General features: G+C 38.7%; 1 protein-coding gene across 1 annotated transcript in view; it reads right to left on the bottom strand.

The window, feature by feature from the left end:
* CEMIP2 (cell migration inducing hyaluronidase 2) overlaps window positions 1-24,278 on the bottom strand; it is a 380,284-nt gene that overhangs the window by 59,826 nt on the left and 296,180 nt on the right. Inside the window, exons 17-18 of the mRNA XM_053702507.1 lie at window positions 3,255-3,470; window positions 361-569 (exon numbers count right to left, since the gene is read on the bottom strand). Coding sequence (XP_053558482.1) covers window positions 361-569; window positions 3,255-3,470 — 425 coding nt within the window. The remainder of the gene's footprint in view (window positions 1-360; window positions 570-3,254; window positions 3,471-24,278) is intronic.

Below are 24,278 nucleotides of genomic sequence, written 5' to 3'. Positions count from 1 at the left end.
TTGTCTATTGCATTGGGGGTTGTGGCTACCATACAGCAATTAGAATTTAAATGTTGACATATTGTATGCATCATATTTTACCTTGGAGAATTAGTATTTCTTCTTGATTCAACAAGTAAATGTTGTGCTGTCTAAATAAACTAACTTTTTTTTTTTTAAAAAAGGCTATGGAAAATAAAAATTACTTGAATAAAACACATTCTGTTTTTGGCAATACTGGCTTCAAGTGTTAAGATTTTTAAATGTTTATAACTGGAGAGAAAACCATTGTGCCCAATTAATTTTTCAAGATGGTTCACTTGCAGTGTTTTCAATACACTTGGAAGACAATCCAGATTCTCAGGAAGAACAGCAACTTACTTATCAAAGTTAATGAGATAAAGGTTGGTAGTTTGTGGTGCCTGTCCATTCCAGTGTATGGTATATCCCTTCTGTAGCATTACTACTGGCTGATATTGTTGGAAAGAAGCCTTCTGATTAATGCCCCTAAGTGTCATGGGTTTGGATGGATACTCATCTCTTGTGATGGTCATAGTAAGATTTGGTGGGTTCCATGTCTGCACATAAACCTTGGGAGAGACAGAAGCAAAAACACAAAGCAAAAAGTCAAAATTAAACTTTCATGATTCCGAAAGAGCATGCAGTTTTCAGAGAATTTCCAATTTACTTTCATTATTACATTTTGCCCAATCGTTGTATACACACACTTTGTGACGCATCAGCTCCCAATGAGCATGTTCAAAAGATCAGTGAATACGTATACTAGTCTGTAAAATGCTGATGGTTGTCACATTAAAGGGGCCAGTAAATGCAGGGGGGGGGGGGGATGTCAGGGAAAAAAAAAATCTTCTGTTTATTTGAAATTCAATGTTATTGCTCTTGAAATTTTATTATGCACATGTTTAAAAATAAATTCCACTGTGTTTAATCCTCCTTTAACAGGTAAGTACACTGGATGTTTTCTTGGAAATCCCAATAAGGTGTTCCTTCTGATGTATACATAATATATTATTTATAACTAAAAAACATTCACATATATGCAAATACACACAATTACACCCAGCTTTCCCAGCAGAACATTACAGAGCATTGTAAACATCTGGTTGCAAGGTGGTGGTGAAATAAAAATAAACCCAGTTTTTACTTGGAACCTGGGGCTTTCTTCTTTTTTACCTTCACTCTAGGCAGCTCCAGCCTTTGACATTTCCAATCAACATCCCAGATCATAAACTCTTAAATCCACTTATGCAGAACAGTGTATAAAGAAGAGCCAGATCACTATTCTATCAGGACTTAAGCAAGATATCAAATCCCAGATATACACATCAATCCACAAGGCCCACTTAAAATATAGGTGGTCTCTCTGCCCCTGAACCATATACATACATAGAACTAAACATGTAAACTGCATGTCTTTATTTTGAGACAGGGCATATTGTCCTAGGCAGGGGCACAACAGATATGTTAACCTTAGACAAATTATTTCTGTTTCTTTTCACATTAGCAATCTCTTGTACTTTTGCAATACTGACTCTAGCTAGGTGTTTAACCTCTGCAAAAGGGTAAGGTCCTGCTCAGCATTGCCACTCCCAAGCAGAACATGGCTGGTGAGCCAATGAGGAGCACACAGCTGCCAAGCACTAGTTGTTCCCTGCTTGGGCGTTGCAGTGCTTGTGGCTCTCAATGATTACTTCACCTATGGTTTTAACTCATTTTCAGGGGAAAAACAGATAGCACCAGTAATGCAAAAATGATATGTTCTAACAAATCAGATATTATTGCATTAGGATGTCCCTTTAGCACAAGATTAACTTTAGGTTAAAGGGACACTAAACCCAATTTTTTTTCTTTCATGATTCAGATAGAGCACGCAATTTTAAGCAACTTTCTAATTTACTCCCATTATGTTGCTAACTTTATTTAAAAAGCAGGAATGTAAAGCTTAGGAGCAGGCCCATTTAAGCTTCAGCACCCTGGATAGCGCTTGCTTATTGGTGGCTATTTTTAGCCACCAATAAGCAAACGTAACCCAGGTTCAGAACCAAAAATGGTCCGGCTCTTAAAGGGACACTGAACCGAAATTTTTTCTTTTGCGATTCAGATAGAGCGTGCAATTTTAAGCAACTTTCTAATTTAGTCCTATTATCAAATGTTCTTCATTCTCTTGGTATTTTTATTTGAAAAGCAAGAATATAAGTTTAGATGCCAGCCCATTTTTGATGAACAACCAGGGTTGTACTAGCTGATTGGTGGATAAATTCATCCACCAATAAACAAGTGTTGTCCAGGTTCTAGACTTTTTTTCAAATGAAGATAGCAAGAGAACGAAGAAAAAATGATAATAGGAGTAAATGAGAAACATGCTTAAAATTGCATGCTCTATCTGAATCACATTTTTTTTTTGCGTTCAGTGTCCCTTTAAGCTTAACATTCCTGCTTTTTACAGGGATAGTAAAGTCCAAATGAAACCTTCATGATTCAGATAGGGCATGTTATTTTAAACAACTTTCTAATTTATTTTTATCATCAATTTTGCTTTGTTCTCTTGGTGTTCTTAGTTGAAAGCTAAACCTAGGTAGGCTCATATGCTAATTTCTAAGCCCTTGAAGGCCACCTCTTATCTGAAAGCATTTAAGAGTTTTTCACAGCTAGAGTGCGTTAGTTCATGTGTTTCATATAAATAACATTGTGCTCATGCATGTGGAGTTATTTCAGAGTCAGCACTAATTGCCTGAAATGCAAGTCTGTCAAAAGATCTGGGATAAGGAGGCTGTATGCATAAGCTTAGAAACAGGTAAAAAGCATATTTCTATAACAGTGTTGGTTATGCAAACCTGGGAAATGGTAAATAAAAGGATTATCTATCTTTTTAAACAATAACATCTTTGGTCTTTACTATCCCTTTAAATAAAAATAGCAAGAGAACGAAGAAATTTTGATAATATGAGTAAATTAGAAAGTTGCTTAAAATCACATGCTCTATCTGAATCATGAAGTAAAAAATTGGGTTTAGTGTCCCTTTAACAAAATTTAAATGTTTTCAAAAACCAATAATTTCCTACTAAACTGAGCCTGTTTCTACAATACCAGCAAGAAAGGAAAAAAGTAAATCTAACTTTGCACAGAAAGCCTTTAACAAACTTTTCTTTTTTTTTTTTCATTCAAAAAATTACATTTACATTAGTGTTTTGTATTGTCCAAAAGCCTATGGATAAATAACACTGTACATTAGGCATAAATCTGGGACGACTAACCTGAGCATACGTGCCACTGCAAATGACCCCGTTCCATTCAGTGACACTAATACAGTCAGGATGTCTGATCAGGTAATTGTCCATTCGTGCCACGTAGGTGTCATAGTAATCCGTAACTGAACCATCTACGTCATGAAATATAGAATTTTTGTCTCCATCAAAATTTCCATCTTCAAACCAAGGTCCAGTCTGGCCAAAAAACATTTTCAATGATACCTGGGGGAGAAAAGTTAGAGGTTTGTAAAGTAGTAGGAATAGTCTGAATATAAAGGGAATCGAAGATATTTAGCAATTGATAACTTTTCTAAATCTGTAAATTTAAAGGAAATTCTAATAAAAAAAATAAAATAAGATGCTCTTAATAATAAGAGCATATCAGTTTGCATTAGTATGTGAGAACTGTGTGTTTAACCTTGGGTTGCTACATTTAGTTCAGGCTAAACCCGAACCGCACAGCATACTATGTATAACTGAACACACAAAAACTTGCATATAGATATTCACACTATCTCACACACAAATACACTAATGCTCTCTCTCTCTCTCTCTCTCTCACACACATTCTTACATACACAAATATTCTCACACACACAGAAAGACACTGACAAACAGACACACAGACACACGCATGCAGAAGAGAAATGTCAACTTTTTTGACTGTGGCTGTTTCCGACCAAACCAGGACATTTGCATGTCCAGGTCTGACTCAGCCTCAAACCCAAACACACAAAAAGAAATCAAAACTATCTGGGTCATTCTTGGACACGTGGCAATCCTAGTTTAACCTTGGGAGCGGCAAGCATTGCAGCTGCTGAGCAGAGCATAGCTGGTGAGCCAATCAGGAGAGGCAGCTGCAACTGCCAGTCACCAGCGGCATTCATCTAAGGAACTACAACTCAATGGGACTTTAACCACCACAAAAAGGGGTTAAACACATAGGTAAACACATTGTGGTCAACCACAATCCATTAGAAAAGCGTATCAAAAGATGCATCTACAAAAATAAGTTTGCAAAAATGTAAAGCTCTAAAGATGACTAAGATTTCATTGTTGTATTATGTCCTTTTAAATACTGTAAATACTAAACAAATACTAAAACATCAAAATAAACATAAGGGGGGGCGGAGCTCACCGCCAAAGCAGCAGGACGAGCACTTCAAGAGTTCCTAATATTAATAGTGACTTTAGTGGTTAATTAATGGATATTTATATTATTTATGAACACTTTTCAAGTTCCCCCCAAAAAATGTTTTTTTTTAAATAATCCTCCTTATGAGGTTTGGAGCCATTATTGTGACTACCTTCCTGACCTATGTTCTTCAGTAAGGCCACGAGGCTGCTGGTAAACAATATTACTAACAAGGCCACAGATGTCAATATCGTAGGACCTGCTGTTCTCAGAGCCTAGGCTGCCACATATTTCCCCCACTCAGATAGCTGGGAGAAGCCACTGGAGCTACAATTGTCATCTCTACAGCTGCAAATTATTTGAGATATAATAAGTGCTTAAGGTGCATAATGGAAGCCCAGGAAGAGTATACTAGGACTGCATTGACTAATCTACTTAATAAACACTTTGAGAACATTGCTATTGAAATACAACAGGCTTTTGTGGTGGAGGCCCCACAGTCGGCACTAAGCTAGACCAAGAGGTACCGATGAGCATGTATAAAGATAGGGTTTCCACCTCATACATTTTTCCCTGGACACTTAAGAGTTACACATGCTGCAGGGTGTGCAGGAAGGAACATGTATGGTGTTTCTGGATAGCACTATTCATATTCCTCCTTGCACAACCTGCAGCATGTGTAACTCATAAGTGTACAGGAAAACATGGCTGAGGTGGCAACCCTAGATACAGATGGCAAACCGCTACTGGCTACCGCCTCAAAAAGAAGTGATTGCATGCTGGAGATTCCAACGTCCTAGGGTTCTGGTTTTGCAGCCGAGGAGCTAAAAGAACAGTAAGTGATGGACCGCAGAGACATACAGATTAAACTGTCTTTTACCTGCGTTTGGCTATTTTTGTTGGGAGACTGGAATTCTCTAGGACTCTGTCCCCTTTACATTGCGCTTCACCAGAGGACGTTTGCACGTTGGAGGAAAAGGTACAACTTTTACATCGATCCTAATATCCGTCGTATCAAATTGCTTTCCTTTCATGGAGCATAATTCTAGCAGTAACCCGGCAAAAACCTTTGGATAAAACTGAGTTTTATTTTCTGGCTTGAGGAACCCCAGCATAAACCAGGGATGATTGGAAGAAGCAGAGTAAGTTAAATATGAGTATATTATACTCAAAGACTTGTCCTGCTAGTCTTTAAAACAAGGACATGTTCACTACTCTGACGCGTGTCTTAAGTTTATTTTTCTCTGCTTCATGACTGAGCTAGATTTTGTAACAGAGCTTCTCTCAGTATTCCTAGTAAAACTTTAGTTTATGTATTTTTATTTTGCCCTCTGGTGTATAACATATTACAGTCCTATTGATCATGATAGGGCAAAGTATTGCCAGTATAATCATTAGCCCCCTAGATATAGCAGCACTTACTCTGTAGTAGTTAGCTTAACATTCTTGTGTAAAGGTCTCTCAGATATTCGCTCTGTACTGTATGTTTTATAGAAGGGAAATTTTACTTAGTGAGCTACAGTGCCTTGCCCTCTTCAAATTACGTTGTTAATGAGGACCTGCAAGCAGGTTTGAGATAGTAGAGTGATTTGTAGGGGGCATATTTTATTTTTTTATTTTTATTTCCCTTTACCTAAAAGATTTCAGTTTGTTTTTCAATTGAGTTGTACAGTTTATAGGTCACATTAAAGGTGGAAAAAGTTCTGAAATGATTTATCTTTGTCTCATTTTTTACATCACAGAAACCTGACATTTTAACAGGGGTGTGTAGACTTTTTATATCCACTGCATATATATATATCATAATTTATGTAAGAACTTACCTGATAAATTAATTTCTTTCATATTGGCAAGACCTCAAAATGCCTATAAATACACCCCTCACCACACCGACAATTCAGTTTAACGAATAGCCAAGTAGTGGGGTGATTAAGAAAGGAGTAAAAAGCATCAACAAACACATTTGGAAATAATTGTGCTTTATACAAAAAAAATCATAACCACCATAAAAAGGGTGGGCCTCATGGACTCTTGCCAATATGAAAGAAATTAATTTATCAGGTAAGTTCTTACATAAATTATGTTTTCTTTCATGTAATTGGCAAGAGTCCATGAGCTAGTGACTTATGGGATAGCAATACCCAAGATGTGGAACTCCACACAAGAGTCACTAGAGAGGGAGGGATAAAATAAAAACAGCCATTTTCCGCTGAAAAAATTAAATCCACAACCAAAAGAAATAAGTTTCTCATAAAGTAAAGAAAAAAACATAAACCATAAGCAGAAGAATCAAATTGAAACAACTGCCTGAAGAACTTTTCTACCAAAAAAATGCTTCTGAATAAGCAAAAACATAAAAATTTAGTAAATGTATGCAAAGAAGACCAAGTTGCTGCTTTACAAATCTGATCAACTGAAGCGTCATTCTTAAAAGCCCACGAAGTAGAGACTGATCTAGTAGAATGAGCTGTGATTCTCTGAGGCGGGGCCTGACCCAACTCCAAATAAGCCTGATGAATCAAAAGTTTTAACCAAGATGCCAAGGAAATGGCAGAAGCCTTCTGACTATTCCTAGAAGCAGAAAATATAATAGACTAGAAGTCTTCCTGAAATCTTTAGTAGCTTCAACATAATATTTCAAAGCTCTTACCACATCCAAAGAATGTAAGGCTCTCTCCAAAGAATTCTTAGGATTAGGACACAAAGAAGGGACAACAATTTCTCTATTAATGTTGTTAGAATTCAAAACCTTAGGTAGGAATTTGAAAGAAGTCTGCAAAACCGCCTTATCCTGATGAATAATCAGTAAAGGAGATTCACAAGAAAGAGCAGATAATTCAGAAACTCTTCTAGCAGAAGAGATGGCCAAAAGGAACAACACTTTCCAAGAAAGTAGTTTAATGTCCAAAGAATGCATAGGCTCAAAAGGAGGAGCCTGTAAAGCCTTCAAAACAAAATAAACACTCCAAGGAGGAGAGATTGAATTAATGACAGGCTTGATATGGACCAAAGCCTGAACAAAACAGTGAATATCAGGAAGCTTAGCAATCTTTCTGTGAAATAAAACTGGAAGAGCAGAGATTTGTCCCTTCAAGGAACTTGCAGACAAACCCTTATCCAAACCATCCTGAAGAAACTGTAGAATTCTAGGAATTCTGAAAGAATGCCAAGAGAATTTATGAGAACACCATGAAATATAAGTCTTCCAAACTTGATAATAAATCTTTCTAGAAACAGATTTACGAGCCTGTAAAATAGTATTAATCACTGAGTCAGAGAAACCTCTATGACTAAGCACTAGGCGTTCAATTTCCATACCTTCAAATTTAATGATTTGAGATCCTGATGGAAAAACAGACCTTGAAACAGAAGGTCTGGCCTTAATGGAAGTGGCCAAGGTTGGCAACTGGACATCCGAACAAGATCTGCATACCAAAACTTGTGAGGCCATGCTGGAGCTACCAGCAACACAAACGATTGTTCCATGATGATTTTGGTGATCACTCTTGGAAGAAGAATTAGAGGCGGGAAAATATAAGCAGGTTGGTAACACCAAGGAAGTGTTAATGCATCCACTGCTTCCGCCTAAGGATCCCTGGACCTGGACAGGTACCTGGGAAGTTTCTTGTTTAGATGAGAAGCAATCAGATCTATTTCTGGAAGACCCCACTTCTGAACATTCTGAGAAAACGCATCTGGATGGAGGGACCACTCCCCCAAAGTCTGACGGCTGAGATAATCTGCTTTAAAATAGTCTATACCTTTGATATGAACCGCAGAAATTAGACAGGAGCTGGATTCCGCCCAAGCAAGTACCCGAGATAATTCTTTCATAGCTTGGAGACTAAGTCCCACCCTGATAATTGACATATGCCACAGTTGTGATATTGTCTGTCTGAAAACAAATGAATGGTTTTCTCTTCAACAGAGGACAAACCTGAAGAGCCCTGAAAATCGCACGGAGTTCCAAAATATTGATTGGTAATCTCGCCTCTTGAGATTTCCAAACCCTCTGTGCTGTCAGAGATCCCCAGGCAGCTCCCCAACCTGAAGAGATTTCTGTTGTAATCACAGTCCAGGTTGGACGAACAAAAGAGGCCCCTAGAACTATACGATGGTGATCTAACCACCAAGTCAAAGATAGTCGAACATTGGGATTTAAGGATATTAATTGTGATATCTTTGTATAATCCCTGCACCATTGGTTCAGCATACAAAGCTGGAGAGGTCTCATGTTAAAACGAGCAAAGGGGATTGCGTCCGATGCTGCAGTTATGAGACCTAAAACTTCCATGCACATAGCTACTTAAGGGAATGGTTGAGACTGAAGGTTCCGACAAGCTGAAACCAATTTTAATCGTCTCTTGTCTGTTAGAGACAGAGTCATGGACACTGAATCTATCTGGAAACCTAAAAAGGTGACCCTTGTCTGAGGAATCAAAGAACTTTTTGGTAAATGGATCCTCCAACCATGTCTTCGAAGAAACAACACTAGTTGATTCGTGTGAGATTCTGCAGAATGTAAAGACTGAGCTAGTACCAAGATATCGTCCAAATAAGGAAACACCTCAATACCCCGCTCTCTGATTACAGAGACTAGGGCACCGAGACCCTTTGAAAAGATTCTTGGAGCTGTCGCTAGGCCTAAAGGAAGAGCGACAAATTGGTAATGCTCGTCTAGAAAAGAGAATCTCAGAAACTGATAATTATATGGATGAATCAGAATATGAAGATATGCTTCCTGTAAGTCTATTGTGGACATATAATGCCCTTGCTGAACAAAAGGCAGAATTGTCCTTATAGTTACCATTTTGAAAGTTGGCACTCTTACATAACGATTCAAAATGTTCAGATAAAGAACTGGCCTGAATGAATTTTCTTTCTTTGTGACAATGAATAGATTTGAATAAAACCCCAGACCCTGTTCCTGAAACGGAACTGGTAAGATTACCCCAGAAAGCTCCAGGTCTGAAACAAACTTCAGGAAAGCCTGAGCCTTTACTGGATTTGCTGGGATGCATGAGAGAAAATATCTTCTCACAGGAGGTCTTATTTTGAATCCTATTTGATACCCCTGAGAGACAATACTCTGAATCCATTGATTATGGACAGAATTTGCCCAAATAGCTTTGCAAAATCTTAATCTGACCCCTACCAGCTGAGAACCAAATAACTTATTACCTTGGAAAGAAAGAGATCGTAATCTAGACTTAGATATCATGTCAGCATTCCAAGATTTAAGTCACAAAGCTCTTCTAGTTAAAATAGCTAAAGACATAGATTTAACATTGCTCACCCTTTAACAACGCTCAACCTTTGAAAAAGCCGTTAGGGTGAAACATGTTAGGGACGTTAGGGAATTGGTGAGGAGTCCTGGAGCTCCTGTATTTTTAGTATAGCCTCCAAATGCTGTATTATAAAATCTGATCACATCTATCTATTTAACAATTTGTAATCGTGGGCATATAGTTGTTGACATACTAAGATGGATGGATTACCTGAGCTAAACATTTATTAGTGGGGCTCACTTGCAATAGACATTTTTATAAAACCAACAATCACTCTAAATAACTACTCTTATAGAATTGGGTAACCACATTTGAATTACTCCACAGAAATTCAAATAGGGGCTAATCATTTGTCGGCTTCATATTATATATATGCACAGCGTGTCAACACACTCACAGGGTGTGAGAAAGATTGCATTAGCTGTGTTCGGTTCTCATTAGAACCAGTGGACAGTGCTCCAATTTATATTATATATTTGACGTGACAAACACTTGTTTTAGACAAACTTGCGGTGCCATTAATATTATATATCAAATACAATCTATGGTCTCTTGCTTAACTGGAACAGCCTGCACATCTCAACGCAGAGCTATTCTATTTACAAGCACAATAGTTAAACAGAGACTGTGGACTGATTATATCCTATACAATGTATCTGACCGAGTGAGGTTTTGTATAAACAGTGTTTCAATAATAGCGTAAACCCCACACTGAGTATCGCTAATTACTACTACTAACCGTTACCATGGTAACAATGGAAACCCATTTCTTATATTAGAATTAACTAACTCGAGTGAATGTGTATTTACTATGTCAGTCCATGTATACTTCTGAATGCAAACGAGTGAATCAGTTAAATTAAACTGGTATTTATAGCCACCTAACAAGAGGTGAATCCCCCAATGTGTTAACACTACAGGACTATTAGGCTCATACACGGTGTTTAGAATTCCAATACTTTACTCTAAACACATAGGACTTAACACCTCTAAGTGATCAAAGTGTTGATCCATAATAGTTGAATTTCACTGATATATTAGCAAAGCATATTATGTAGCGACTCGTATGTTCAACAACAACATGCATAGATGGTTTTCAATCAATACAGATAAAGTATTAAAAAATAAAGCATTTTTTGTTTTTTATTTATGACCATCCATCTGATTAAAACTTTGTTATTATGAAACTGTACCAATAGTAAGAAATTTGATACAACAAAGCTCAAGCAGACTTCTGCCATATATATTGTCCACACAATTATATTTAACCAACTGTGATCAGGACAGTTCACTAATTTTCAGCATAAGAGTGTGTTTTTAAAGTAACTATCCAGTATTTTATATTTAGTTTTGATTACAATAAAAGTTATGTTTTAACGTAGAACACGCATGCTCACTTTACTAATCAGATACTCTGATGTGCCTCACAAAATAGAGTCTTTACACTATTGATAAATTCACTCTACATTAACCCTTTGAGTGCTTAAACTGTAGTCTTTTCAGTTAGAGCTCCTCTCTACTGAATGTTTTTTCATAGATTTAACATCAATTTTGAAGATATCAAAAATGGCATCACAAATAAAATGATTAGCATGTTGAAGCAAGCTAACAATGCTAGACAAATCAGGATCCATTTCCTGTTGCGCCAAACTTTTCAACCAAAAAGTTGATGCAGCTGCAACATCAGCCAAAGAAATTGCAGGCCTGACAAGATGACCAGAATATAAATAGGCTTTCCTTAGATAAGAATCAAGTTTCCTATCTAAAGGATCTTTAAAGGAAGTACTATCCTCCATAGGAATAGTAGTACGTTTAGCAAGAGTAGAAATAGCCCCATCAACCTTGGGGATCTTTTCCCAAAACTCCAATCTAACTGTTGGCAAAGGATATGATTTTTTTAAACCTTGAAGAAGGAATAAAAGAAGTACCAGGCCTATTCCATTCCTTAGAAATCATATGAGAAATAGCATCAGGAACTGGAAAAACCTCTGGAGTTAACACAGGAGGATTATAAACAGAATTTAAACGTTTACTAGTTTTAATATCAAGAGGACTAGTTTCCTCAATATCCAATGTAATCAACACTTCTTTTAACAAAGAACGAATATACTCCATTTTAAATAAATAAGTAGATTTGTTAGTGTTAACATCTGAGGAAGGATCTTCTGAATCAGATAGATCATCAGAGGAGGATAATTCATTATGTTGTTGGTCATCTGAAATTTCGTCAACTTTATGAGAAGTTTTAAAAGACCTCTTACATTTATTAGAAGGTGGGATGGCAGACAAAGACTTCAGGATTGAATCAGCAATAAAATCTTTTAAATTCACAAGTATATCTTGTACATTAGATGTTGAAGGAACAACAGGCAATGTACTATTACTGATGGACACATTTTCTGCATGTAAAAGCTTATCATGACAACTATTACAAACCACAGCTGGAGATAGAATCTCCACAAGTTTACAACAAATGCACTTAGCTTTGGTAGAACTGTTATCAGGCAGCAGGGTTCCAACTGTGATTTCTGAGACAGGATCAGATTGAGACATCTCACAAATGTAAGAGAAAAAAACATATAAAGCAAAATTATCAATTTCCTTATATGGCAGCATAGCCCTCTGATAGCGAAAAAGGCAAGAGGCATATAGGAATTGGGTTTTAAATAATGAAAATATTTGGCGCCAAGTATGACGCACAACACAAACAGAATTTTTTTTCCGCTAACATCCGGAAATGACACACTCGCGTCATTGAAGACGCAACCTTGTGAAAGGAACTCAAGGTCGACTAAGATGCCGGAAATGACGAATTTTGCGTCATCGAACGTAACTTCGCACCAAAAAATCTTGCGCCAAGAATGACGCAATATACTTTGGCATTTTGCGCCCTCACGAGCTTAATACCCCAGGTAAGAAAATTATTTCCTAAAAAATGCTTTTCAAAAATATGAAACCTTGCAAAAGTATTCACCCCTGGCATTTTTCGTGTTTTGTTGCCTCACAACCTGGAATTAACATGGATTTTTTGAGGATTTGCATCATTTAATTTACAGATCATGCCCACAACTTTGAAGATGTTTTTTTTTTATTGTAAAGCAAACAACAAATAGGACAAAATAACAGAAAAAGTCAATGTGCATAACTATTCACCCCCCTAAAGTCAATACTTTGTAGAGCCACCTTTTGCGGCAATCACACCTCCAAGTTGCTTTGGATAAGTCTCTATGAGCTTGCCACATCTTACCACTGGGATTTTTGCCCGTTCCTCCTTGCAAAACTGCTCCAGCTCCTTCAAGTTGGATGGTTTGCGCTTGTGAACAGCAATCTTTAAGTCTGACCACAGATTTTCTATTGGATTGAGGTCTGGGCTTTGACTTGGCCATTCCAACACATTTACATGTTTCCCCTTAAACCACTCAAGTTTTGCTTTAGCAGTGTGTTTGGGGTCATTGTCCTGCTGGAAGGTGAACCTACGTCCTAGCCTCAAATCACACACAGAGTGGTACAGGTTTTGCTGAAGAATATCCCTGTATTTAGCACCATCCATCTTTCCCTCAACTCTGACCAGTTTCCCAGTCCCGGCTGCTGAAAAAAATCCCCACAGCATGATGCTGCCACCACCATGTTTCACTGTGGGGATGGTGTTCTTTGGGTGATTTGATGTGTTGGGTTTGCACCAGACATAGCGTTTTCTTTAATGGCCAAAAAGTTAAATTTTAGTCTCATCAGACCAGAGCACCTTCCTCCATACATTTTGGGAGTCTCCCACATGCCTTTTCGCAAACTCAAAATGTGCCATTTTTTTTTTTGCTGAAAGTAATGGCTTTCTTCTGGCCACTCTGCCATAAAGCCCAACTCTATGGAGCGTACGGCTTATTGTTGTCCTATGTACAGATACTCCAGTCTCTGCTGTGGAACTCTGCAGCTCCTCCAGGGTTACCCTAGGTCTCTGTGCTGCCTCTCTAATGCCCTCCTTGCCCGGTCCGTGAGTTTTGGTGGGCGGCCGTCTCTTGGCAGGTTTGCTGTTGTGCCATGTTCTTTCCATTTGGTTATGATAGATTTGATGGTGATCCTGGGGATCATCAAAGATTTGGATATTTTTTTTATAACCTAACCCTGACTTGTAATTCTCAACAACATTGTCCCTTACTTGTTTGGAGAGTTCCTTGGTCTTCATGGCAGTGTTTGGTTAGTGGTGCCTCTTGCTTAGAGGTTGCAGCCTCTGGGACCTTTCAAAAAGGTGTGTATATGTAATGACAGATCATGTGACACTTGGATTGAACACAGGTGGACATAATTTCACTAATTATGTGACTTCTGAAGGTAATTGGTTGCACCAGAGCTTTTTATGGGCTTCATAACAAAGGAGGTGAATACATACGCACATGCCAATTTTCTGTTTTCTATTTCTAAAAAATAGTTTTATGAAAGACACGCATCCACATATAGCAGATAGCCAAACCAGTACTGAAACGGTTATCATTAGAGGTAATGGAATATGAGAGTATATCGTCGTTCTGAAAAGGGAGGTAGGAGATGAATCTCTATGACCGATAACAGAGAACCTATGAAATAGATCTTCTGTGAGGAAAACCATGGCATTCAATAGGTGATACTCCCTTCACATCCCTCTGACATTCACTGTACTCTGAGAGGAACCGGGCTTCAAAATGCTGAGAAGCGCATATCAATGTAGAATCTAAGCACAAACTTACTTCACCACCTCCATAGGAGGCAAAGTTTGTAAAAACTGAATTGTGGGTGTGGTGAGGGGTGTATTTATAGGCATTTTGAGGTTTGTGAAACTTTGCCCCTCCTGGTAGGATTGTATATCCCATACGTCACTAGCTCATGGACTCTTGCCAATTACATGAAATAAAATATATATATATATATATTCATTCAAATTGTATGTTCATATGTGTTTATGTGGATGTAAGCATTAATATTACCAACATTATGATGTGACCATTTTGAAAGAAGTCTGTAACAATTCACTTAAACCACAATAAAAACTATTATAATAAATAAAAAAACATACCAGATAAAGAGAGCTTTTTAGTAAATTATAACTACAGCATTCATTCTGTACATAATGCAGTATTAAAGTACACACAACTATGTCATCCAAGGAGTTGAACATGGTTGCAAAAGGAGAGTTTCATATTTATGTTCTAAATTCAGCTTATTCAAAATAGACAACTAGTTGCCATGCATTGATTTTATTGACATGTGGTCATGGGTCTCCATAGACTTCTGTAAAATGTAATTAAAGTAGTCCTTGTCTATTTTATTGCAGTTTTCTGTACGTAACATTCCTGGAAAAAATCCAAGAACTCAGAAGCAGTAAATCCCTCTTTTCATTCAATTCATTTTTTTAAATTAAGATATGTAGCAAATCCTGTCAAAAGATCATAGGGCACAATATCAATGAACATTTTACCTGTCATCAAACTGTATTTGACTATTTTAATAAAATACGAATTGCTTCTTTGCAATACATATATGCTTTAAGATAGGAGCAGTAAAGCTCTTTCATCAGCTCTTTTCATCTGCGTTTATTTTTTATTTACAAAAATAATAAAAAAAGATAGAGGTCTATTACACATTCCATTATAGCTGCATAACATTACCAAACACTTTGCATCTTGGCAACTTTCATCCAATCCATTCGAGAACAGCCTTTCAAGTGCCATGTCCTCTTAAAAACTAATTTGACCTCTTATGACCAACAAATTCACACAACCTTTATGTTAGCAAGAACATTTATGCTTACTAATTTTATAAAAAACATTTTTTAATTTTATATATAAAAAAAAACTTAAAACAACCTGTGGACAAGCTTAATAATTTAAATACGCTTTTAAATGTTTTAAAAATCTTAAAATTATAAACTTAATCAAGATTACATTAATAATATATACTATTAATTGCACTCAATAACTACATATATTATTGGTAAAAAAAAACCTTCATTCAAAATTTATTAATTAATTTTAGATAATGACAACTATATGTTATGTTTCCTTTTAATTTTTCTCCCGCAGGAAAGGAAGCAAAAAACACTGACACAAGGAATAGAATTGCTTCCCTGACACTGAACTTAAAGGGACAGGAAACCCAAAAAGTTTGTTTTGTGATTCAGACAGATTTATACAATTTTAAGCAACTTTCTAATTTATTTCTGTTACCAAATTTGCGTCCTCTTGGAATCCTTTGTTGAAGAGCCACAATTCACTACTGAGACCTAGATGAACACACCGGGTGAGCAAATGACAAAAAGCATAGATGAGCAACCACCAATCAACAGTTAGCTCCTATTAGTGCATTTCTGCTCCTAAGCCAACTTAGGTATGCTTTTAAACATAGGATACCAAGAAAACAAAGCAAATAACAGAAGTAAAATGGAAAGTTGTTTTAATGTTATGATCTATCAGAATCAGGAAGGTTTAATTTTGACTTTACTGCCTCTTTAATGCCTTGTAATTTCAAGACTGTTTTGCGGTCTTGTGATAATTTGCCTTATTTGTAGCCAATTTGAATTTGTTACTGGATTGTAGATACGTACATTTTCATTGTATCTTTCATCTAGGTGGTGAGAGTTCACGATCCATTACTCCTGGGAATTATTCTTCCCTACCACTAGGAGGCGGCAAAGATTCCCAAACCCCAGGAACTCTATAAAACCCCTCCAATCTCACCAGTACCGCAGTCTTGTCTTTGCCTCGACTGGAGGAGGTTGAAGCATGAAGATGTGCTTTTGAGTCTTCAGTGAGAAGAGTTCTCAGAGTACGATTGTTGTAGGGAGGTATTTGGAGTATTGGTAGTGGCATGTATTTCACCTAGTGGCATTTAGTCACAAGCCTTTCCATGAATGTTGCAGGGATTTGTCCTTTGCCTCCTTCTATTGGTTTGATAATATACTCCTATTCTAGATCCTCTGCTGTTATGTTTCAACACTGGTTTTGGCTTCCAACTGGTTTCCTCCAGTAGCAAACTGCCTATTGGTAAGTGCTTTATTTTTTTATTTATTATTTGGCACTCTATAAGACGGTTAGGTTATCATTGTATATATTTATTATATATGTATATGACCTTGGGACAGATTAATTTTTAGGCAATTCCCCATAATTATTAAGTATTTATAATTTTGCATCATGTTTTTGGCTGCGTACATTTTTGTACGCTTAGCAGCTTTTCGCGTGTATATATGTTTAAACGCATGCTGGTTCAGTGCCCTTTGTAAAGGCCTCTTGAAGTGAAGGTAAACTTGACAGGTTTTAAAATCAGGTCGGGAATCTAGGCAATATTTTAGATGGACTTTAATTGAACACTTCTAATGAAGATGCGCTGTAACTTATTTTTTAATCTAGCAGTGCAATTCTAATGCCATGCGGTCCAGCCGCCCACTTCAAAACTCATTTTTTGTGAGCCAACGGTGAACTGTTCTCCAATCAACACTACAGCCGTACAGTACTATTTTGTAGCTAAAGCGCCAATTAGAGAACAGTTGAAACAGTAAACTCACAAAACATATGAGTTTAAAAGTAGACGACCAGAGTAAATTACAGCGCATTTTCGTTAGAAGTAATCAATTAAAGTTCATCCAAAACATTGCTTAGATTCCGGACCCCATATTAAAACATGTCAAGTTTACATTCACTTTAACTTCTTGCCTGAAGCCAATTAGGGACACATACAAATGAGCTTCTACAGTGATCAAATAACTGGCTTAAGTTTGAAATATTAATTTCCAATTTACATATAGAGTATACAACAGAAGTGAGTACACCCCTGGGAAATATCACTTAAATATCAAATTATTGAAAATTGTATTACCTCTCAATAATTATTTTATTTCTAAGTTGAAAAGTAGAGTATTTCCTATTATAAACAATAAAAAACAAATACTTTAGAAAGATTATATTGAAAATACAGGTCCCAAAGTAGAAACTTAATGCAACAAAAGTGAATACACCTGTGGTTTCTGTGACAGCTCAGACAGTGCTAAGGACATTGCATAATGACAACTTCTATGGACAACATCCAAGGAAAAAACCCTTGCTTGCTCTTTGGCACAAAACTGCAAGATTAAACTTTGCTAAACAACATGAAAAGCCTGATGAATATTGGGAGCAAATTATTAGGTAAGATGGCCAAGACCAAGATACAATTTTTCGGCTCAGATGGGGTGCACCATGTTTGGTGTGAACCTGGTCAGTATTATTACAGTGAATGCATAGTCCCAACAGTGAATCATGGAGGTGGAGGAGTGTGATAAGGAGCTGCATGACTGCAAAAGGTGTTGGGGAGATGACATTTATAGATGGCACCATGAATGCCTGCAATATACCAAAATACTGTACTATACATTTACTATAATTAAACATGGTGTTTTATAACCTCAAATTGTCTAATTGTTAAATTGTTGCACGTCCCTTTAAAACGGATCAAAAAAACAAAATGTATGCTTACCTGATAAATTTATTTATTTCCGGATATGGAGAGTCCACAACGTCATCAATTACTAGTGGGAATATCACTCCTGGCCAGCAGGAGGAGGCAAAGAGCACCACAGTAAAGCTGTTAAGTGTCACTCCCCTACCCATAATCAACAGTCATGCGATCAAAAGGAAAATGGAAAAAAGCAATAACATTAAGGTGTAGAGGAGCCGGAGGTTTAATAATCTCCATTGCAGTCAAGAGGAACACTCGGAACACAACAGACAAGTACATAGAAACAGAACCTTGAGCCATGACTAAAGAAGGCTTTATTGGCAAAAAATTAAATAAACTTTATTTTGGTACTGTCACTTTAAATAACAGCAGCGCGGGATAGTCTTGCACTAAATAGACATACCGTGCCCTCACAGCATAAAAAAGACTAAGCCCCAGCTACTTCAAGAGTAGCCTACTACAGGTCAATTAGCAAATTTTCTACCTATCTTTAAGGATCGCCAGCCGGTCCCGCTTCGCACCCAGCCGCTGCCACCGCTCAGGTTATACAGCGCGTGAAAGCGGAAGGTCACGTGACCGACAAAAAAAGAGAAGCTGCGCGCTTCAAAGCCTGAAAAAAACATAATTTATGCTTACCTGATAAATTCCTTTCTTCTGTTGTGTGATCAGTCCACGGGTCATCATTACTTCTGGGATATTATCTGCTCCCCTACAGGAAGTGCAAGAGGATTCACCCAGCAGAGTTGCTATATAGCTCCTCCCCTCTACGTCACCTCCAGTCATTCGACCAAAGACCAACGAGAAAGGAGAAGCCAAGGGTGTAGTGGTGACTGGATTATAATTTAAAAAATATTTACCTGCCTTAAAAAACAGGGCGGGCCGTGGACTGATCACACAACAGAAGAAAGGAATTTATCAGGTAAGCATAAATTATGTTTTCTTCTGTTATGTGTGATCAGTCCACGGGTCATCATTACTTCTGGGATACCAATACCAAAGCAAAAGTACACGGATGACGGGAGGGATAGGCAGGCTCATTATACAGAAGGAACCACTGCCTGAAGAACCTTTCTCCCAAAAATAGCCTCCGAAGAAGCAAAAGTGTCAAATTTGTAAAATTTGGAAAAAGTATGAAGCGAAGACCAAGTTGCAGCCTTGCAAATCTGTTCAACAGAGGCCTCATTCTTAAAGGCCCAAGTGGAAGCCACAGCTCTAGTAGAATGAGCTGTAATTCTTTCAGGAGGCTGCTGTCCAGCAGTCTCATAGGCTAAACGAATTATGCTACGAAGCCAGAAGGAGAGAGAGGTAGCCGAAGCCTTATGACCTCTCCTCTGACCAGAGTACACGACAAACAGGGAAGACGTTTGTCGAAAATCCTTAGTTGCCTGCAAGTAGAACTTGAGGGCACGAACTACATCCAGATTGTGTAGAAGACGTTCCTTCTTTGAAGAAGGATTTGGACACAAGGATGGAACAACAATCTCTTGATTGATATTCCTGTTAGTGACTACCTTAGGTAAGAACCCAGGTTTAGTACGCAGAACTACCTTGTCTGAGTGAAAGATCAGATAAGGAGAATCACAATGTAAGGCTGATAATTCAGAGACTCTTCGAGCCGAGGAAATAGCCATTAAAAATAGAACTTTCCAGGATAACAATTTTATATCAATGGAATGAAGGGGTTCGAACGGAACACCCTGTAAAACGTTAAGAACTAAGTTTAAACTCCATGGCGGAGCAACAGTTTTAAACACAGGCTTGATCCTAGCTAAAGCCTGACAAAATGCCTGGACGTCTGGATTTTCTGACAGACGCTTGTGTAACAAGATGGACAGAGCTGAGATCTGTCCCTTTAATGAGCTAGCCGATAAACCCTTTTCTAAACCTTCTTGTAGAAAGGACAATATCCTAGGAATCCTAACCTTACTCCAGGAGTAATCTTTGGATTCACACCAGTATAGGTATTTACGCCATATTTTATGGTAAATCTTTCTGGTAACAGGCTTCCTAGCCTGTATCAGGGTATCAATAACCGACTCAGAAAAACCACGTTTTGATAAAATCAAGCGTTCAATTTCCAAGCAGTCAGCTTCAGAGAAGTTAGATTTTGATGTTTGAATGGACCCTGTATCAGAAGGTCCTGTCTTAGAGGTAGAGACCAAGGCGGACAGGATGACATGTCCACTAGATCTGCATACCAAGTCCTGCGTGGCCATGCAGGTGCTATTAGAATCACTGATGCTCTCTCCTGTTTGATTTTGGCAATCAATCGAGGAAGCAGCGGGAAGGGTGGAAACACATAAGCCATCGTGAAGTTCCAAGGTGCTGTCAAAGCATCTATCAGAACCGCTCCCGGATCCCTGGACCTGGATCCGTAGCGAGGAAGTTTGGCGTTCTGGCGAGACGCCATGAGATCTATATCTGGTTTGCCCCAACGTCGAAGTATTTGGGCAAAGACCTCCGGATGAAGTTCCCACTCCCCCGGATGAAAAGTCTGGCGACTCAAGAAATCCGCCTCCCAGTTCTCTACTCCCGGGATGTGGATTGCTGACAGGTGGCAAGAGTGAGACTCTGCCCAGCGAAATATCTTTGATACTTCCATCATCGCTAGGGAGCTTCTTGTCCCTCCCTGATGGTTGATGTAAGCTACAGTTGTGATGTTGTCCGACTGAAACCTGATGAACCCCCGAGTTTTTAACTGGGGCCAAGCTAGAAGGGCATTGAGAACTGCTCTCAATTCCAGAATGTTTATTGGCAGGAGACTTTCCTCCTGACTCCATTGTCCCTGAGCCTTCAGAGAATTCCAGACAGCGCCCCAACCTAGTAGGCTGGCGTCTGTTGTTACAATTGTCCAGTCCGGCCTGCTGAATGGCATCCCCCTGGACAGATGTGGCCGAGAAAGCCACCATAGAAGAGAGTTTCTGGTCTCTTGATCCAGATTCAGAGTGGGGGACAAATCTGAGTAATCCCCATTCCACTGACTCAGCATGCACAATTGCAGCGGTCTGAGATGTAGGCGTGCAAAGGGTACTATGTCCATTGCTGCTACCATTAAGCCGATCACCTCCATGCATTGAGCTACTGACGGGAGTTGAATGGAATGAAGGACACGGCATGCATTTAGAAGCTTTGTTAATCTGTCTTCTGTCAGATAAATCTTCATTTCTACAGAATCTATAAGAGTCCCCAAGAATGGAACTCTTGTGAGAGGAAAGAGAGAACTCTTCTTTTCGTTCACTTTCCATCCATGCGACCTTAGAAATGCCAGAACTAACTCTGTATGAGACTTGGCAGTTTGAAAGCTTGAAGCTTGTATCAGAATGTCGTCTAGGTACGGAGCTACCGAAATTCCTCGCGGTCTTAGTACCGCCAGAAGGGCACCCAGAACCTTTGTGAAGATTCTTGGAGCCGTAGCCAATCCGAATGGAAGGGCTACAAACTGGTAATGCCTGTTTAAGAAGGCAAACCTTAGATACCGGTAATGATCTTTGTGAATCGGTATGTGAAAGTAAGCATCCTTTAAATCCACTGTGGTCATGTACTGACCCTCTTGGATCATGGGTAAGATTGTCCGAATAGTTTCCATTTTGAACGATGGAACTCTTAGGAATTTGTTTAGGATCTTTAAATCCAAGATTGGCCTGAAAGTTCCCTCTTTTTTGGGAACCACAAACAGGTTTGAGTAAAACCCTTGTCCTTGTTCCGACCGCGGAACCGGATGGATCACTCCCATTAATAATAGATCTTGTACACAGCGTAGAAACGCGTCTTTCTTTATTTGGTTTGTTGACAACCTTGACAGATGAAATCTCCCTCTTGGGGGAGAGAATTTGAAGTCTAGAAGGTATCCCTGAGATATGATCTCTAGCGCCCAGGGATCCTGGACATCTCTTGCCCAAGCCTGGGCGAAGAGAGAGAGTCTGCCCCCCACTAGATCCGGTCCCGGATCGGGGGCCCTCGGTTCATGCTGTCTTAGGGGCAGCAGCAGGTTTCCTGGCCTGCTTGCCCTTATTCCAGGACTGGTTAGGTTTCCAGCCTTGTCTGTAACGAGCAACAGCTCCTTCCTGTTTTGGTGCAGTGGAAGTTGATGCTGTTCCTGTTTTGAAATTCCGAAAGGGACGAAAATTAGACTGTCTAGCCTTAGCTTTGGCTTTGTCTTGAGGTAGAGCGTGGCCCTTACCTCCTGTAATGTCAGCAATAATTTCTTTCAAACCGGGCCCAAATAAAGTTTGCCCCTTGAAAGGTATATTAAGTAATTTGGACTTAGAAGTTACATCAGCCGACCAGGATTTTAGCCACAGCGCCCTACGTGCCTGAATGGCGAATCCTGAATTCTTAGCCGTAAGTTTGGTTAAATGTACTACGGCCTCCGAAATGAATGAATTAGCTAGTTTAAGGACTCTAAGCCTGTCCGTAATGTCGTCCAGCGTAGCTGAACTAAGGTTCTCTTCCAGAGACTCAATCCAAAATGCTGCCGCAGCCGTAATCGGCGCGATGCATGCAAGGGGTTGCAATATAAAACCTTGTTGAACAAACATTTTCTTAAGGTAACCCTCTAATTTTTTATCCATAGGATCTGAAAAAGCACAGCTATCCTCCACCGGGATAGTGGTACGCTTAGCTAAGGTAGAAACTGCTCCCTCCACCTTAGGGACCGTTTGCCATAAGTCCCGTGTGGTGGCGTCTATTGGAAACATCTTTCTAAATATTGGAGGGGGTGAGAACGGCACACCGGGTCTATCCCACTCCTTAGTAACAATTTCAGTTAATCTCTTAGGTATAGGAAAAACGTCAGTACTCGCCGGTACCGCAAAGTATTTATCCAACCTACACATTTTCTCTGGTATTGCAACAGTGTTACAATCGTTAAGAGCTGCTAAGACCTCCCCTAGTAATACACGGAGGTTTTCCAATTTAAATTTAAAATTTGAAATATCTGAATCCAATCTGCTTGGATCAGAACCGTCACCTACAGAATGAAGCTCTCCGTCCTCATGCTCTGCAAGCTGTGACGCAGTATCAGACATGGCCCTAGAATTATCAGCGCACTCTGTTCTCACCCCAGAGTGATCACGCTTGCCTCTTAGTTCTGGTAATTTAGCCAAAACTTCAGTCATAACAGTAGCCATATCTTGTAATGTTATCTGTAATGGCTGCCCAGATGTACTAGGCGCCATAATATCACGCACCTCCCGGGCGGGAGATGCAGGTACTGACACGTGAGGCGAGTTAGTCGGCATAACTCTCCCCTCGCTGTTTGGTGAAATTTGTTCAATTTGTACAGATTGGCTTTTATTTAAAGTAGCATCAATACAGTTAGTACATAAATTTCTATTGGGCTCCACCTTGGCATTGGAACAAATGACACAGGTATCTTCCTCTGAATCAGACATGTTTAACACACTAGCAATAAACATGCAACTCGGTTACAATTTTATTTAACAAAAACGTACTGTGCCTCAAGAAGCACTAAACGATTAAATGACAGTTGAAATAATGAACTGAAAAACAGTTATAGCATCACTCTTTACAAACAACACAACTTTTTAGCAAAGGTTTGTTCCCATTAGTAAAATAACACTAATTAAATTTTAAACATAAAAATTACAGAGCAACGTTTTAAATCACAGTCACTATATAAGTCTCACAGCTCTGCTGAGAGAATCTACCTCCCTTCAAAGAAGTTTGAAGACCCCTGAGTTCTGTTAGAGATGAACCGGATCATGCAGAAAATACAAGAGTAACTGACTGGAAATTTTTGATGCGTAGCAAAGAGCGCCAAAAACGGCCCCTCCCTCTCACACACAGCAGTGAGAGAGAAACGAAACTGTCATAATTAAAACAAGCAAACTGCCAAGTGGAAAAATAATGCCCAAATATTTATTCACTCAGTACCTCATTAATGCAAACGATTCTACATTCCAGCAAAAACGTTTAACATGAAAAATACCTAATAAAAGGTTTAATGTACTTTTACAGAGTAATTCCGGTGAAATACCATCCCCAGAATACTAAAATGTAGAGCATACATACATGTTCATTATAACGGTATGGCAGGATCTTTTCATCAATTCCATTCAGAAAATAAAAACTGCTACATACCTCAATGCAGATTCAACTGCCCGCTGTCCCCTGATCTGAAGTTTT

Source organism: Bombina bombina, chromosome 2, assembly GCF_027579735.1.
Source record: "Bombina bombina isolate aBomBom1 chromosome 2, aBomBom1.pri, whole genome shotgun sequence".
Taxonomy (NCBI): domain Eukaryota; kingdom Metazoa; phylum Chordata; class Amphibia; order Anura; family Bombinatoridae; genus Bombina; species Bombina bombina.
This window is presented reverse-complemented; position numbering and strand designations above follow the sequence as displayed.